This window comes from Cariama cristata, unplaced genomic scaffold (assembly GCF_000690535.1).
Source record: "Cariama cristata isolate BGI_N322 unplaced genomic scaffold, ASM69053v1 scaffold1066, whole genome shotgun sequence".
In the NCBI taxonomy this organism is placed as follows: domain Eukaryota; kingdom Metazoa; phylum Chordata; class Aves; order Cariamiformes; family Cariamidae; genus Cariama; species Cariama cristata.
The window spans coordinates 22448-37454 of NW_009622458.1; the positions used below are offsets into that span (position 1 = coordinate 22448).

At 43.8% G+C, this 15007-nt stretch overlaps 1 protein-coding gene across 1 annotated transcript in view; it reads left to right on the forward strand.

Moving 5' to 3' along the window:
• LOC104163340 (brain-specific angiogenesis inhibitor 1-like) overlaps window positions 1-15007 on the forward strand; it is a gene marked incomplete at its 5' end in the record, with an annotated part of 68566 nt that overhangs the window by 3526 nt on the left and 50033 nt on the right. Inside the window, 3 exons of the mRNA XM_009702323.1 lie at window positions 4323-4425; window positions 8413-8563; window positions 12800-12869. Coding sequence (XP_009700625.1) covers window positions 4323-4425; window positions 8413-8563; window positions 12800-12869 — 324 coding nt within the window. The remainder of the gene's footprint in view (window positions 1-4322; window positions 4426-8412; window positions 8564-12799; window positions 12870-15007) is intronic.

The window sequence follows — 15007 nt, forward strand, 5'->3', positions numbered from 1 at the left end:
GACTGCATGGAGAAGGATGTATGTATGCACAGTGAGAAAGCAAGAGTGACTCAGTATTTGTGGAGAGGAAAGGAGCATCATGGGGACAGAGAGACAGACTGTGGGGTTTTCCCACCTTCTCCATCTGTCTCGGTTTGCACAGGGCTTCCCCACATCCTGCAGGACCCAGTCCAGAGCAGTAGTTCCCTAAATTTGCAGTGAGTTTTCCCCTGCTTTGATGGCTGAGTACAGCATATTCTGATAACTAAGTAGAGGCCATGTATCAGCCAAGGGGTAGCAAGACAACACCCTGGAGTAGCTCTGCCTTTGCTGGAGATTTCTCCTCTGGCAAAACTCATCAAATTCTGTTTTTTCCCCCTCTGATATGAGTTCCTGACTTCTTTGGCCAGAGGGTCTGGTTAGTAATGGTAATTTCTTTCTGTGGAGCATCCTGCATAGGAAAAGAGGAAATGGGAGGAAAAAAGCAAGCATGGCAGGAGGCCATCTTAGAGTAACAGGAAACTTCTGATTGAGCTGAAATATAACAAGGAAATGTTTGGTAGACAGGTCAGGCTACCAAGGAGGACTATGGAAGCATTACCCAGGAATGTGGGATTCAATTAGGAAGGTCAGACTTCACCTGCATTTGAAACTGGTAAGGGATGTGAAAGGCATCAAGAAGGGTTTCTGTAGGTATGTCAGCACCAAAGGATTATCCAGGAAAATGTTGGCCCAGTGCTGAATGGGGCAAGTAGTCTAACAGAGAAGGAAGCAGAAAAGGTGAAGGTACTCAGTGCCTTTCTCACCTTGTTCTACTGGCAAGGCTTGTTCCCAAGCACCCAAGTTACTGTACCTAGTGGCAGAGTCTGGGGAAGAAAATGCTACCCACTGCCAAGGAAGAGAGAGATGAGGACCATTTAAGTAAGCTGGATGTTTGCAAGTCCATGAGGCTGAATGGGATGTTTCAAGGGTGTTGAGGGAGCTGGCTGGTGTTACTGTGGACCCACTCTGTCATCTGGGGAGGTTCCTGGTGTCTGGAGGAAAGCATATGTTACACCTGTCTTAAAAAAGGATGAGAAGGAGGATCCAGAGAACAACTGGCTGGTCAACCTACTCACAGCCCATGGGAAGATTAAGGAGCAAGTAGTTGAAAAAGCTATTTCCAGGCAAAATAATGGACAAGAAAGCGATTGGAAATAGACAGTGCAGATTTACTGAGGGCAGATTGTGCCTGACTGATCTGGTTCCATTTTGTGATGGGATGACTGTTTGTGTAGACAGTGGAGAGAAGTAAGTGTTGTATATTTTGACATTATCAAAGCCTTTAACACAGTCTCCCATAGCATCTTTGTATCCAGACCAGGGAACTGTGCACTGGATTAGTGGCTTCTAAGGTAGCTTAATAGCTGGATGGAGTTCACACAGGCTTAAAGGGTAATGGCCAAAGGTTTGAAGCTTAATCAGGAGCCGATTGCTAGTTGCATCTGACAGGGGTTGATACTATGGCCAATATTGTTTAAGTTCATCCTTAACAACCTGGATGATGGGACAAAATACACGTTTAGCGGGTTTGTGGATGATGTCAAATTGGGAGGAGTGACTGATATGCTGGAATGCAGCACTGCCATTCAGAAGGACCTCAGCAAGCTGGAAATATGGGCTAGAGAAATGGTACAACAGAGACAAATGCACAGTCCTGCATCTGGGACAGAATAACCACGTGGAGCAGGATGGGTTGGGGACTGACTGGCTTGATAATGCCTCCACAGGGGAGGCTCTGCAGGTCCTAGTGGGCAGCAATTTGGAAATGAATCAGCAGTGCACCCATACAGCAATGAAGGCCAACATTATATTGGGCTATGTAGGCAAGAATATAGCCAACAGGTCAAGGGAATTGTTTATTCCCCTCTGCTTGACACCCTTGAGGCCACACCTGGAAAAGTGTGCCCAATATTGGACTCCCTTGATACAAGAGATGTCAGCACATTGGAGCAAGTCCAGTGGATGCTTAGGGAGCTGGAGAACATGATGTAAAAGGAGATAAAGGGAACAAGGCTTGGTTAGCTTGGAGAAGAGGAGGCTATTAAGGAGGAGTCATGGAGAAGTCAAACAACTTTCAGAGGTATACAGCGAAAGGTCTAGAGGCACCAGGTGCAGCAGGAAAAAATCCAGCTGGATATAAAGAAAAATGATCCTTCACCATAAGAGCAGTTAAGCACTGTAACAAGTCATCCAAAAGAGGAGATGGCATTTCTGTTCTTGGTCACTTTCAAAACTTGACTGGACAAGACCCTGAGAAACCTTATCTGACTTTTAAATGAGCCTTTTTTTGGGCAGAGAATTGGACTGGGAACTTGAGAGGTTTTTCCCCAACCTAAATTATTCTGATCCTGTGATTCTACCCATTGCCAACCCACGTCTCGTTCTTTGGAGATTCAAGGATTCTGGGGAACAGGATGGACTTTTGGTGCATGAAGGGAAGCATGGAGAAAAGAGAGGCTTATTTAAGGGGGGGGGGGGGGTGAAGTCTGAAGACAGCTGTATTATCTTCCCTTACATTCACATACAGTCTGTACTTAGAGTCAACTAATTTCTTACCTTTTTTGACCAGAGGAGACTTTTGAAGTGCAGGCTAATGCCAGTTGGATCATAGTGTTGCTACACAGATATATTACATCTCATTCCTACCAGGACAGAGTCCAAATCTCCCTTTCTATCCCCTAGAAGCTGCTGACTGGAGACTTGATGTTTTACTTCACACAATCAAAGCATAGATAGATTGATCGCTCAGTACCCTCCAGCCACAAATGGAATAGGATCCAGGTGATGCGTAGCATTGTATTAAGCCCAATGAAATGGGGAAATTTGGGATCAGATTGGCCATGAAAGGAACCAGAGGCTTGTTTTGCAGGCAGTCAACTCAGTTTCCAGCTGAGCTGGAAGGCTAAATTTTGTAGTCTATTCTGGGGTTAGATGAGTTTCAGGGAGAGCTACCTGTAAACCCGATTTCCAACAGACTAAGTATATGTTTAGGCTACTTTTCATCAGTGACTTTTTTGTATCCAGGAAAGCATATCTTCAATGTTCATGTTTGTCTGAAGGTAAAACTCAGAGGGAAGTTAAAATCAAAGTTTTGCAGCTTTCAGTAGGTCTAAATCACAGATTTTCTCTTGGCAGAGCACACATGTGCAGTGAACTTGTCCTGCCCACCTAGTCAGAAACTCAAAACTCTGCAGCCAAGGCACGACCAACTCACTCTTGCTAAAATTAGTTAATGAAATTAAATTCTTAATATAAATAGTTGATGTGCTGGAATATCGGAAATAATTCTGCATTAGCCTCCAGGGATGAGCTGGTTGATTAATAGATCTGTTTTTAATTTCTATAAGCATCAGCATCTTCTCTTCACTCATCTGGTATTCAGGCAGAGCACTTGCCGAATCACTGAGGTTATTCACATGTATGAGTGTTGGTACGGTCAGGTCCTGAGTCAATCCTTGAGGACTTTCACTTCTGCAATTCCCTTTTAATTTTATTAGGTACATAAAAGTGCCTTCACAAATTTTTCGTCCATAGCCAGCGATTTGAATTAATCATCATGCACATACCTCGGCTGCAAGTTGGTGCTGTGCCGCACATTGCAAATCAGAAATGACAAATAGCTTGCTCCTGCAAGGTGCTGAAGGCAATAGCTTCCTAACTGGGATCCCTGATGTCCCGGACTCACAGCTGCAGTTACATATTTGGCCTAGTTTGGAGAACTGTTAACCCTCTCCATCTGGGGAAAAAAAAAAAGGAGAAAAAGCCACAAATATTTCTCACTTCAGGATGGGTTGTTAGGTTAAACAAAGGGGAATGCTGAATCACAAACACTTCGTTGTGCAGGTGCATGCATTTGTAATCTGCTTTCATTGCCAGCATGCCTGTGGCTCTTCTTATTTGGGAATCTTTCCTTGTGTTGCCTGTATGTTTTCTTTTAAACTCTTTTTCAAGTCCCCTTTCAAGTAAGCAGAGCTGAAGAAGACTTGCAGCATTCTACTCTTTTAGGAGCGGCTCAGACTAGGGTCCAGGCTGGCCCCTAGTTTGTTTACTCATGCTCTTAACTCCATGGGGGAGGATAGAAAGATCTGTGGGCTGAGCACTATACCCAAGTTCTCACCCTCCCTTTTCTCCTTGTTCTTGTCTGTTTAACATACAAGATCTGCAGGAAATGGGCAATCTCTTACCATGGCTTTCTGTAGAGCCTGGCCCAGTGCAACCTGCACTTGGTTGATGCTTTTCAGAGGTAACTTAATGCAAGTTGTAACAGAGTGGATGTCCCTCCTCCTCTTCTCTTGCTGCAGGTATATTCGCTCAGAGCGCTCTGTCATTCTTATCAACTTCTGCCTATCCATCATCTCCTCCAACGCTCTCATCCTGATTGGACAGACCCAGACCCGGAATAAGGTAGGACATCAGTTGGGCTTTGTTTATTTGTTTGCTTTTCCCCTGATTTAGCACTGAAACTGTCCATTCAGTCAGTGCTTCCTCGTTTTTCCTCCATCTGTTAATTAGCGACATGTCAAAGACACGACTAAATGACAGATTTCAATTTTCTCTCTCGCTCTCTCTTTGATAATTTGTCAGCATCCTCGAGGCTTTGGTTAAAACCAATGTGATATTTTTGAATATCTGCCTAGAGTAGCTGGCACATGGCATAGTGAAAAAACATGGTTATTTGCAAGGCTTTAACCTTTTCATTTTCCAAAAATTACAAAGAAAGACAGATTGAGAAAAGTTTTTTTTTTAAAAAAAACAAACAAACAAAACAACATCTCAGCTTTACATTTATTTCTCCAGCAACTTTTATACTCTGAGCTTAAAATGCTTGCAGATGTAATGAACACAGCCACAAAACCCACCTTTTTTTGTGGTAGGAAGCGTTGCCAAACGTGCTGTGCGCGCTGCAGAGCCGGGGGCCGCAAGGGACTGGCTGCAGATCACAGTGTGACTCAGGCGGTAAAAGCAAGACCTAACGTGGATTCTCAAGCCATGTGCACTGGTTGCACACACGTGCCTTCCCATGTTACAGACCCAGCTGGAAAGGCACGTGTTGCCTGCATGACTTTCCTCCAGCTGAAGTACTTTCAGTTTCCCCATTGGTGTCTGGCATAACAAATCACTGCTCGTCATTAGTATTTTCCTGTTGTACATTTTCCTGTCTACCCAAGTACTCCAACCATCCTAACTCTGCTAAGCAGAAAAGTGAGGCAAGAAGCGTCCCTCACTACTCCTGCTGCCAAAATTGCAATCAGAAGTCAAAACTTAGTTTTTAGTTTTTAACCAGTGACCAGCCAGTTTTTTTCAAGCCTCTACTTTGGCAGCCAGAGCATATTGTCACTTTTGGAAGCATTTCTGCAGAGAAGTCCCAGGGTTTAATGAATCACAGCGACTCACTTCTATGGAGGGTCCTTTGGGTTAAGGGTAGGTTGTTTTAGGGAAAGCTTTATAGCTGCTTGAGTCACATGTGTGTAGAGAAGTGCGGAGACATTCAGCCAGCCAGCCCTGCTCCAATTGAACAAGTGCCCTTCAGAAACTAACTTTGCAAAGCAGAGCTGACTTTCATGGCCAACACGGTTGGCAAGAGGTAGAGAAAGGGTGAGCTAAGCTCCCACTTTCCCTCGGTGCATTGTCTGCAAACCCGTGCATGTGCTAGGACCTTCTTTCCATAGAAAGAAATACTGAGGGATGCTCAACATGGCAAACGATGGCCGAACCTCCTCTTTGGTTATTCTTCTTCACCCCAGGACAGGAGGTGGATATCTTCACCCTCTCCCACCCCCTTCAGAGCACAGTTGTGAACCCAAGGTCTCCCTCGTGCTTTTTCTCACATTACTCTGGGTCAGTCAGAACTGTTAGTGGGGATCCAAAGCTGCCGGCTGCGATTGCATGAGGCAGATTAGCTCTTTGCACATACATATGCATGAAACACCATAAATAGAAAGGTTATTCTTGGATTTCCGCTCAGCCGTCTAGTAAACACTCTCTGGCAGGGAACAGAGAAAGAAAACTATACAGAGAAGAGATGAAGAAGTGTAAATTAGGATTTTATTCACATTCAATTATTGATAATGGAGAGTCTTAAAATGTTGGTGATTGATTGATTTATAATTGCAGTTACCCTGGGAGAATTTCTATGGCATTAGTTTCCCTGGAAATGCCAAATTCTCCCTTGATTTCCATCCATGTAACCTCAAAGGCAAGATTCCACGCCTGGATTTGCTAAGCTTTTTGAAGATGAAAGGCCCAGGAAAAGGCTTAAAAATTACAGTCAGCAATAATGTGATACAAAAGAAATGAATGCTGTGTGAACTGGCCATATCTCAAAGGCATGGCTATGTGCTGCAAGGAAACAGATTTCTCCTCTTAAAGGAAAGCAAGGACTAATGGCCTTGACAGACTGACAAGCTCAGCTAGATCTTTTTGCAGCAGCTTGGGACATCATATCCCTGTACTTAGGCCTTCATGCAGATTTTTTTTCCTTATAAGGAAGGAAAAACCTGCAGCAGAGGTAGCAGAAGCAAATATGTGCCTGCCCATCAACTGGCCAAATTCACAGCCTGGTTTCAGTTGAGGCAACGGGTTTATACTGGCTCAGCTGAGATGTGCGTATTTCTGTTGTGCTCCCCTCCTCTTTCCTCCTTCCCTTTCTATCAAAACCACTTGATTGAGAAAAAAGACCCAGAAAATGTGTCTCTCTGGTGTAAAACTGGAAAGAAAAGTTTTCCTCTCCCCTTTACAAACTGTTGGCAAACTAGGCAGAACCGTGTTGGTGCAGAACAAAATCAAAATGGTAAAATGAACAGTGTTATATCTATGTTGGCCAAAAAAATAGTTCTAAAATAACAGTCTCTTAAAATACATTCCAGAAAGCATCCTGTGTTTGTAGCTGTTTTATGTAGGTCTGTAAGCTGATGAAAAGCAACCACCTTTTTAGGATTCTTTTAAAATGTGAAAAATACTTGAAATTATCATATTGAACTGTGTTATTTGTACTGCACTGTCATCCAGAACCCATTTATAGGCAGAATACCAAGGGTTTTGTTGTCAAATACAAATATAGAACAGAAGGACAGTTCCTGTGTCAAAGAACACATACTCTTACTTTTATTCACAACCTCGGATAATGTTGGTTTATGCCAGCGTATGAATTGAGAGCAATCCAATAAAATCATGATAAAAGACACTCCATGCATGAGCGCTCTGTGTTAAAATATAGTGGTGGATGAAAAAAGAGGAAGGTTCATTGACTGTAAACCCAAAGTCCATGTTTCCTGATATAACTCAAAGCAGAGAAATTCTTTGTTATAAACCTCCCCCTCCTCCTGCCCCGAATGCCTTAAGCCATTTTTTTCATTCAGAGTCACTTTTAAAGTCTATTTGCTCTCCCTTCTCCTTGGGAACCGCTGGAGTTTCTTTCCATCATTTTCCTCTTGAGTACATTGATTCACAGTTTCAAACTCGCAGATGGTGGAAATTAAGCACAGCTCTGGCAGAGTTAAACAGAGCGGCACCAATTTGCACCAGTGAAAGATCTGGCCTTGCTGAGTTAAAAACAAAGACGAGCTTGTCAGCTTTCCAGTCCATCTCCCTGGCACTACAGGATTGTTCTTCATAATGCATTTGCTAGTACTTTCCCCAGTTTAATTTTAAATGGCTTAAGCTCCCTGCATTTCCCTTTAGAGATTTCCCCACTGAGTAGTAGAGCTCACCATTATGAAATTCCTTCTAATGTAGTTTCTTTTTTTTTTTTTTCCTTTTTTTTTTCCCTGTCTGCTAGTAGTTATATGCTGTTGGACAGCTATGCACCACTCATGCTTGCAGTCCTTACCAGCCCCTGGCAGCCGTGGTTTCACTCGACTCTCACAGCTTAACTCTTTCACTCAGCGATCCTTCCCTGGCAGGGACGCCATCTAAATTGCCTTCCTCTGATTTCATTTCTACGACTGGACTGCCAGTGACATTGTGCTTTGCAAACCTTTTGAGCTGAGATTAGTGCATGGCTTCCTAACTGCTCCATCCTCCCCGAAAGGATCGTGGCAATAGTTTTGATCATTTGGAAAATAAATATGTCTTGCTGAAGCCAGGAAACCACCAGGTTGGGATGGGGGCTCAGACTTCAGGAAAAGCATTAACCATGGGCTTATCTTATCTTTGTCTCATGCTGATTTCCATGCACTACTTAAATTTGAAGCAAATGCTTTGGTCCTTTGCTAGGTCGAAGCTTGTGGGGGAGACTGCCTCCTCCTAAAATGTATTTTCATGTCCTGATCTCCATGACCTTGCCTTCCAGAGCCTGGTTTGGAAGCATCTCCCTGCGCCTTCTGCTCTCCTACACGCTTCCCTCTCCGCCTTCTGCTCCTCTCACGTGTCCTCCTTTCCTCCTCTCTCCAGGTGATATGCACGCTGGTGGCGGCTTTCTTGCACTTCTTCTTCCTCTCCTCTTTCTGCTGGGTGCTGACCGAGGCTTGGCAGTCCTACATGGCCGTGACGGGCCGGTTACGGAACCGCATCATCCGCAAGCGCTTCTTGTGTCTTGGATGGGGTGAGGACCTTGGGTCTGCAGAGCAGCTCCCATGGGGTGGAGGGGAAGCGCTGTTGCCCTCACAGGATGCAGAGCAGAGAGGGTCTGGCCTACAAGTGGGACTGATGCTCTGCAAAAGGCTTGGCAGAGCGTGCTTGCAACCCATTCGGGGGTGTCAAGAAGGGCTGAAATGGTTAAAAATTGCAAGAGCCATAAATCCCACCTACTGCCCAGCGTATCCAAGGGTCACACAAAATAGATGAGTCAAGGAGGGTTGAGTTTTCAGAGGGTGTACTGGGGGTGGTTTCTCCTGGATTTGGGTCTCTTTCTTGCTTTCTCCTTTTCTGTCTCTCGCTGTGTCCTTCCATGTGCAACCCGGAGTGAAGCAAGCTCTGAAATCCCGTCTCCATGGCAGCAGGGCCTTTCGTAGACAAATAAACTATGAGACTGGTACAGATGCTTGTAACTAATTTTTCTCTCTCTGCCTCTTCTGTATGTTTAATTTATTAGCCTTAAATGATGCGTTCTGTAGTAGAAAACAAACGCAAACCCATAACCTGGACTTTCAAAGCAATAACAAGCATGCGTTTGAAAGGAGCAACTGAACAAAAAGTTGCTCAACAGCGAGCAGGCAAAAAAGAGAAAGAGAGAGAACGCATTGTGCATCTGAGCTGTATTAGTGTCTCGTTTTACCACTGAAGTCTAGCATTTCACCCCAGGCGAGATATTTCTGATGCTTACGAAGCGCCCTGATGTGATTTATTCTGGCACATCAAGAGCCATCCTCGTTCCAGCACCTGCATCCCTTTAAGTTTTCATTCCTGGCCTTTGCTTACGATAGAAAATAAATTGTGTTGTTGAAATATAGTGGTTGTGTGTAGCAGGAGCGTAGGCACATACATGCAAAGCACAAGCTGCATGCACAAACACTGTGACTCAAGGAACATCAGGGATATCAAATGCAACAGACTAATAGCTTTTCTAGGTAATAAAAAAGGGATTTTTCTGATTTGTAAAAGCTGGGACAGATGGGCGTGTTAGCCAAGGGAATTTTGGATGAGCGACGTTCACATTTGTAGTCTGTACAGATTAAAAAAAAAAAACAACAAAACAACACCCTACATGTGTAGAAGCATAATTAGTAAAATGTAGTCATCTCTGAGCTAGGATGCCCTGGCTGATAAATGATGCATAATAACCATTTGGAATAGGTTAGGACAAGAAAAGAGGAACACTCTTGCCTATTAAGGCAGCAAGGGAATTTCTGATATTTAGCATCCTGCTAGACTTCAGCTGTAGAGCTGGGATTAATGGCACTTCTAAGAGGAAGGAGGCTGAAAATATGTTTTAAAGAGCATAATCTGAAATAATTAGCACAATTCACTTTGTCATGGGCTGATTCTCCCCCTTTTCCCCCTTTGCGTATTAGCATTTCTCAAAGCCCTTGTTCTAGACATCTTTGCCAAGTTCTCAGCTGCTGTCAGCTGTAGCTCATTGAAGCTACAATGGTTTTTATCAGCAGTGAGGTTTGTTCCCTGCTTTTTTGTTCTCCTCTTGGGTATGCAACTTTGCTTTTCCAGAAAAGAGTTTTTAGCAATTAGAATTTTTTTTAATTATTATTTAGAATAGACAGACAAATTGTTCCCTAGAAACAATTCAGTCATCATATTTAGCCCCAGTAAAGAAGAAAGAATTTTGTCAGTCTTTTTATGACCATGTCATAGTTTCCACAACTGGATTTTTAATGCTACCATAGCTCAGACTCTGAGTGAGTCTTCAGTTGTTCATAACAGTTAGAGCTTTTGGTAATTATTAACAAACAACCTTTTCTAGTGGGACATGATGAACGCATGACCTGATTCTCCCCTGAACGGGCAATACAAAACTCCTCGAAACAGGTTTCTAACACATTTATGTGGAATTGTAAATGTAAAATTCACTTTCTGCAGAAAGCCCCCAAAACCTTGACAGTGACTACGTAGCATGAGTGACTGCGTAGAAGGCTGATACAAACCACGCACAGAATATGGAACAAACCAGTTAGGAATAACTTTCTTGCAAATAATCAAAAAATAAATCAAAAGTTTATATTTTTTTTTCAATCTAATCACATCTGTGATTAGACCATTAACAGAGGAATACAGCACCCCTCATTACAATGCTTTTTAGCTTAGCTACCATGGCATAGCTACCACCTTCAGTAAGTGCTGCTTGTACAAATCCATTTTCAGCACAAGCTGAGACTCCTAACCAGACTTGGTACAAGCCAATCCCTGTAAGCTGACAAGTTCAAGCTGATGAGTTCACAGCCTGAGTCTGTACTTTTGCATAATTATCACATCTAAGAGAAGCACTTTGTGAAGAACAAGTTGCTATTTTTGATGGAGTCTTAGCCAACTTTCCTCTTTCACGGGTCCTCTTGCATCAAGCTATACTCCTGAAAAAGTCCTTTCACATGTGGTTTCTTGGTGTGCTTGCCATAGGATGCCATATTGATGGCATTGTAGTGAATACAGCACCCAGGATACATCCAGATGAAGTGTGAAGGAGGCTTAGCAAGAGAAACAATAGTCAATTAAGAAAAAAAAAAAAAATTAAAAAAAAAAGACAACAAAAGAAAAAAAGATACATCTTTTAAACCCGCTGCCTGTTGGTTTTGGGGTTTTGGACTGATCAATTGTGAGCTGTGCTTGGAAATCTCATATGGGAAGAGAAACACTTCCCTTTATCATAACTCTCAAATGCTGTATATTCCAGCCAACTCAACTTGCCCTTATACCTCCCAGCTCGCTGCAGACCCTCACTATTAATCAATCTTGTGACGATTTGTATTGCTGAGTGATCACCTTGCTAGCAGGGTTATTGTTTGGATGCTGTGTCTGCACATCCCTTCGATCTACAGCGTCTTCTGCAGCCACCTGCCGTGACCTCTACGCACACAGATTAGGGTCTTGTCAAGAGGCAATAATCCTAGCTGGCTACTGATCCTGCTAATTCTTAATGGGATTTGCCCATCTTTAGCATTGAGACAGCTTAATTCAGCATGTCACAAGGAGGAGGGCTATAAAAAGCCACATGGAGATCTCCGTGGCTGAAGAACCAGATGTTACTAACTGATATCCAGGCATTTCTTTAGGGAAAGGGTAGAGCTGGGCTGGGGCTAGTGAACCAGAAAAGTACCCAATCTCCTCCGTAGTTCCTTGAGCAGTTTATTGTGGCAGGGATAAGAAGGATCAGAAGACTATTAGCAAGATGTAGGGTCTTTTGCTAGTTCTGATTGCGCCTAGGCATTCAAGGACCTAACAGTTTTGGAACTTTTTAGGAGATTTAGGCCAATAACCAGCAAGTTGCACAATAACCAGCATGTTTTCTTTATACTCCTCCTTCTAATTTTATGGGAGCTTCTAGCAGTAAGATCAAGGCCATAGCTTCACCCCCTTATGTACCTGAAATGACATCCCGTGCTGGCATCATTAGCTCATGACGCTCTGAAGAGAGGTTTTACTTTGTACATTGTGGTGTCTCAGCCACAGACCAACTTGCTTATCCTTTGCAACACTCGTAATGAAGTATGTCTTCTCAAGGGCTGTTGGTTTCTCTTGGGTTATTCCCCTTTTGGACACAAAAAGGGAGCAGGTCTCTGGCAAGAGAAGTATCCTGGTTTGCATACAGACCTGATGTTCTGATGCTCTTTTCCATCGTTGTTCAGAGGGACCTGCTCTGTTATAGATGATGGCCCAGCACTTAGGGGACCTGTTTGGAATAGGGGGTACTCAGTTTCCATTTCCTTTTCTGTATCATTTGAGGCAAGATTTGAACCTGGGTTGTTCATCATACATTATGTTAAGAGCAAACATAGCCCTTAATCTCCTCCTTGCTGGCTTCTTTGAGTTGGGTTGTGGCTGAATATTCTGTCTTCAGGAGACACCCTTATATATTCCTGACCAACTTCTGTGCCTAAGACTAAAATAAATATATTTTATTCATCTGCATGTACTGCCAGTCGCCACACAACTGCTGAGACCACAGCAGGATATGAGCTGATTACAGCTGATGGCATTTACTTCATTAGCAGGGGTAACAAGGGTTCATGCTTTTGGCTCTGAAGGTCCTGAATTCAGTTTCTGTCAAAGACCCAGGCTGGGACAGATGGTACTAGAATAACACTGGGAAGAATGGGATATATTATGCAGTTGAGTGGGAGAAAAGCTGCACATACGCTTAAATGACCAATTTTCTCTTGTTTCATTTCTGTAGGGCTCCCTGCCTTGGTGGTTGCCATTTCTGTGGGATTTACTAAAGCCAAGGGGTACGGCACCGTGAACTAGTGAGTAAAGGAGCTCTTCCTCCTTTTTCTTCCTGTCTCACCCTTCTTTTTGTCAAAATCCAGTCACTGACCCACAGGAGCCAGGGTAGGAGCTCAATTCTGGTGTGCTGCCCATGGCAGAGAGAAGCAGGGATGATGGGAGAGGAAGGAGCCATCCTGCCTCCTCATGCCATCAGCTAGCCAGGATGGATTGTGTATTCCTTTGAAAACAAGTTCATAGGAACTAGTTAGATTTGACTGTTGCATATACAACATTGCTTTGATCTAATTACCTCCTACTTAGAGTTTTCTTAAATTTATTTTTTAGGGGGAAATGTGGAATATTTAAAGCTTAGGATGTTTAAAAATTAGCTTTTGCATTTATCTATTTAATGATTTGCTTGATTGATCCCAGGTTTTCCAAATAGCTCAGCTCTGTTTTAGGCACCAGAATGAGCATAAGTTTTTCCGACCAAGGTTTTGAAAGCAATCTGAATTCGCCTGTTTTCTGAATTCCATGGGATTTACCTTTAAGAAACTTTTATTTGCATTTATTGGGGAAGGACGGCAGGGTAATAAGACTGTGCAGAGGTAAAAAATTTATTAAGGCAAGGCTGGAATCACTCAGAGCTGAGCATTAATACAACTTAAAAAAGAAAAAAAGAAAAAGTGTTATTTTTTCACTGTGTTGTGAAAAGGATAGCTTAGAAATTTTATGCATAGTGGCAGCCAAAGGATAATATTTTATGTAGTAATAAATCAGACCCTTCCCTACTGCAGCCCATCATTATCCAGAGCCTTCCTGGCCAGTGGTTTGCATCCCACATGAGCAACATTTAAGACAAAAGCTGGAGATGTGGCCAGCAACAGATAAGGATTCGATAGGTCCACTGAGAAAATGTCACGTGGAATCCCTGCTCTTTCTCAGTTCCCACTGTATTCTGCACACCCACGACCAAATGGTCCAGGGTTTGCATTTTGATTGCAGGAGAGTATTAAAACAACACAGCAGCATTCTCCATTTGCTTTGCAGTCTAAATTACTGCAGTCTAAATTACTATACAACACAGAGGGCTCAGGAAGATGGGTTTGTCAAATACAAATCCATAGATCCAATTCCTGAAACCTGTGCTGGCATCAGGATGCATTGGCTGTACCTTTTGGTCCTGACTTGCCTACACCAGCTCAGGTAACTTGGCTTCAGTGCGTCCTGGTGGAGAAGGATCCAGTGTTTGTTGTATGACTCAGAAGAGGACAACACACAGCCTGGCTTTCGGAAGTGCAGCTGAGATCCCAGATGCCCTTTAGCTTTTCTATGGGTCTGCTGTTTTTGGTACTTTACTCCGTGCAAGTCCATGAGAACAATTCATAATGAACAGGCATCAGGGGAATTGGAGGAAGGTCCTAAATATTTCTGCTTCCTTTCCTTTTTATAGACTGACGGGAATTGATACAAAAAAGCTCAGTAGCTCCTTCCCCATTAATGCTCAAGGGCCACCACAGAGTTTTGCGGTCAACGTTGACCACACAAAAGAGCCTGGGCGGGAAAGCGAGGAACGTGCAGGAAAGCACACCCTATTTCACTGCCCTGGACCACTGTGTGCCAACATCACCCTGCCCCAGAGCAAAGCCCTCCCAGACTGCAGCCAAAAGGGTGTCAACGCATGACAAAACCTGCTGGACTCCTGCTTTGCTCTCAGATTGGCACACCGGCGAGGTGGCCAACAGGCTGAGCTGACTTTCCATCATTCCCAGGGCATGCTTAACCACACCGACTGTCCTCCTTTTGCTGCTAATCCTCTGACTCCTTTCGGCCCTAAAGACTCTGTCACTCCTTGCATCCAGCCCTTGGATGCTGCCTGTCTCCCTGCCTGGCAGGCTGGCTGGCTGCCCCGGGGGATGGCAGGGGATGCTGTGCTCCCAGCAGGAGCTGCAGCGCAAATGACACCATTTCCTAGCTCTGCTGTTAGGGTGCTTGTCACTAAAATAGCAGGGGGGCTTCACACCCTGGTAAGTCCAGTTTGGTCCTCCTTTCATCTCCCTTCCACATTCCAGCCCGGTACATGGTAAAGCTGGTGAGTCCCAGCGAAGTCGTGAGAGGAGCAACAATTCCTCTCAACCACAGAGCCCATCAGACATTCCTAACACTGCTGTCTTGT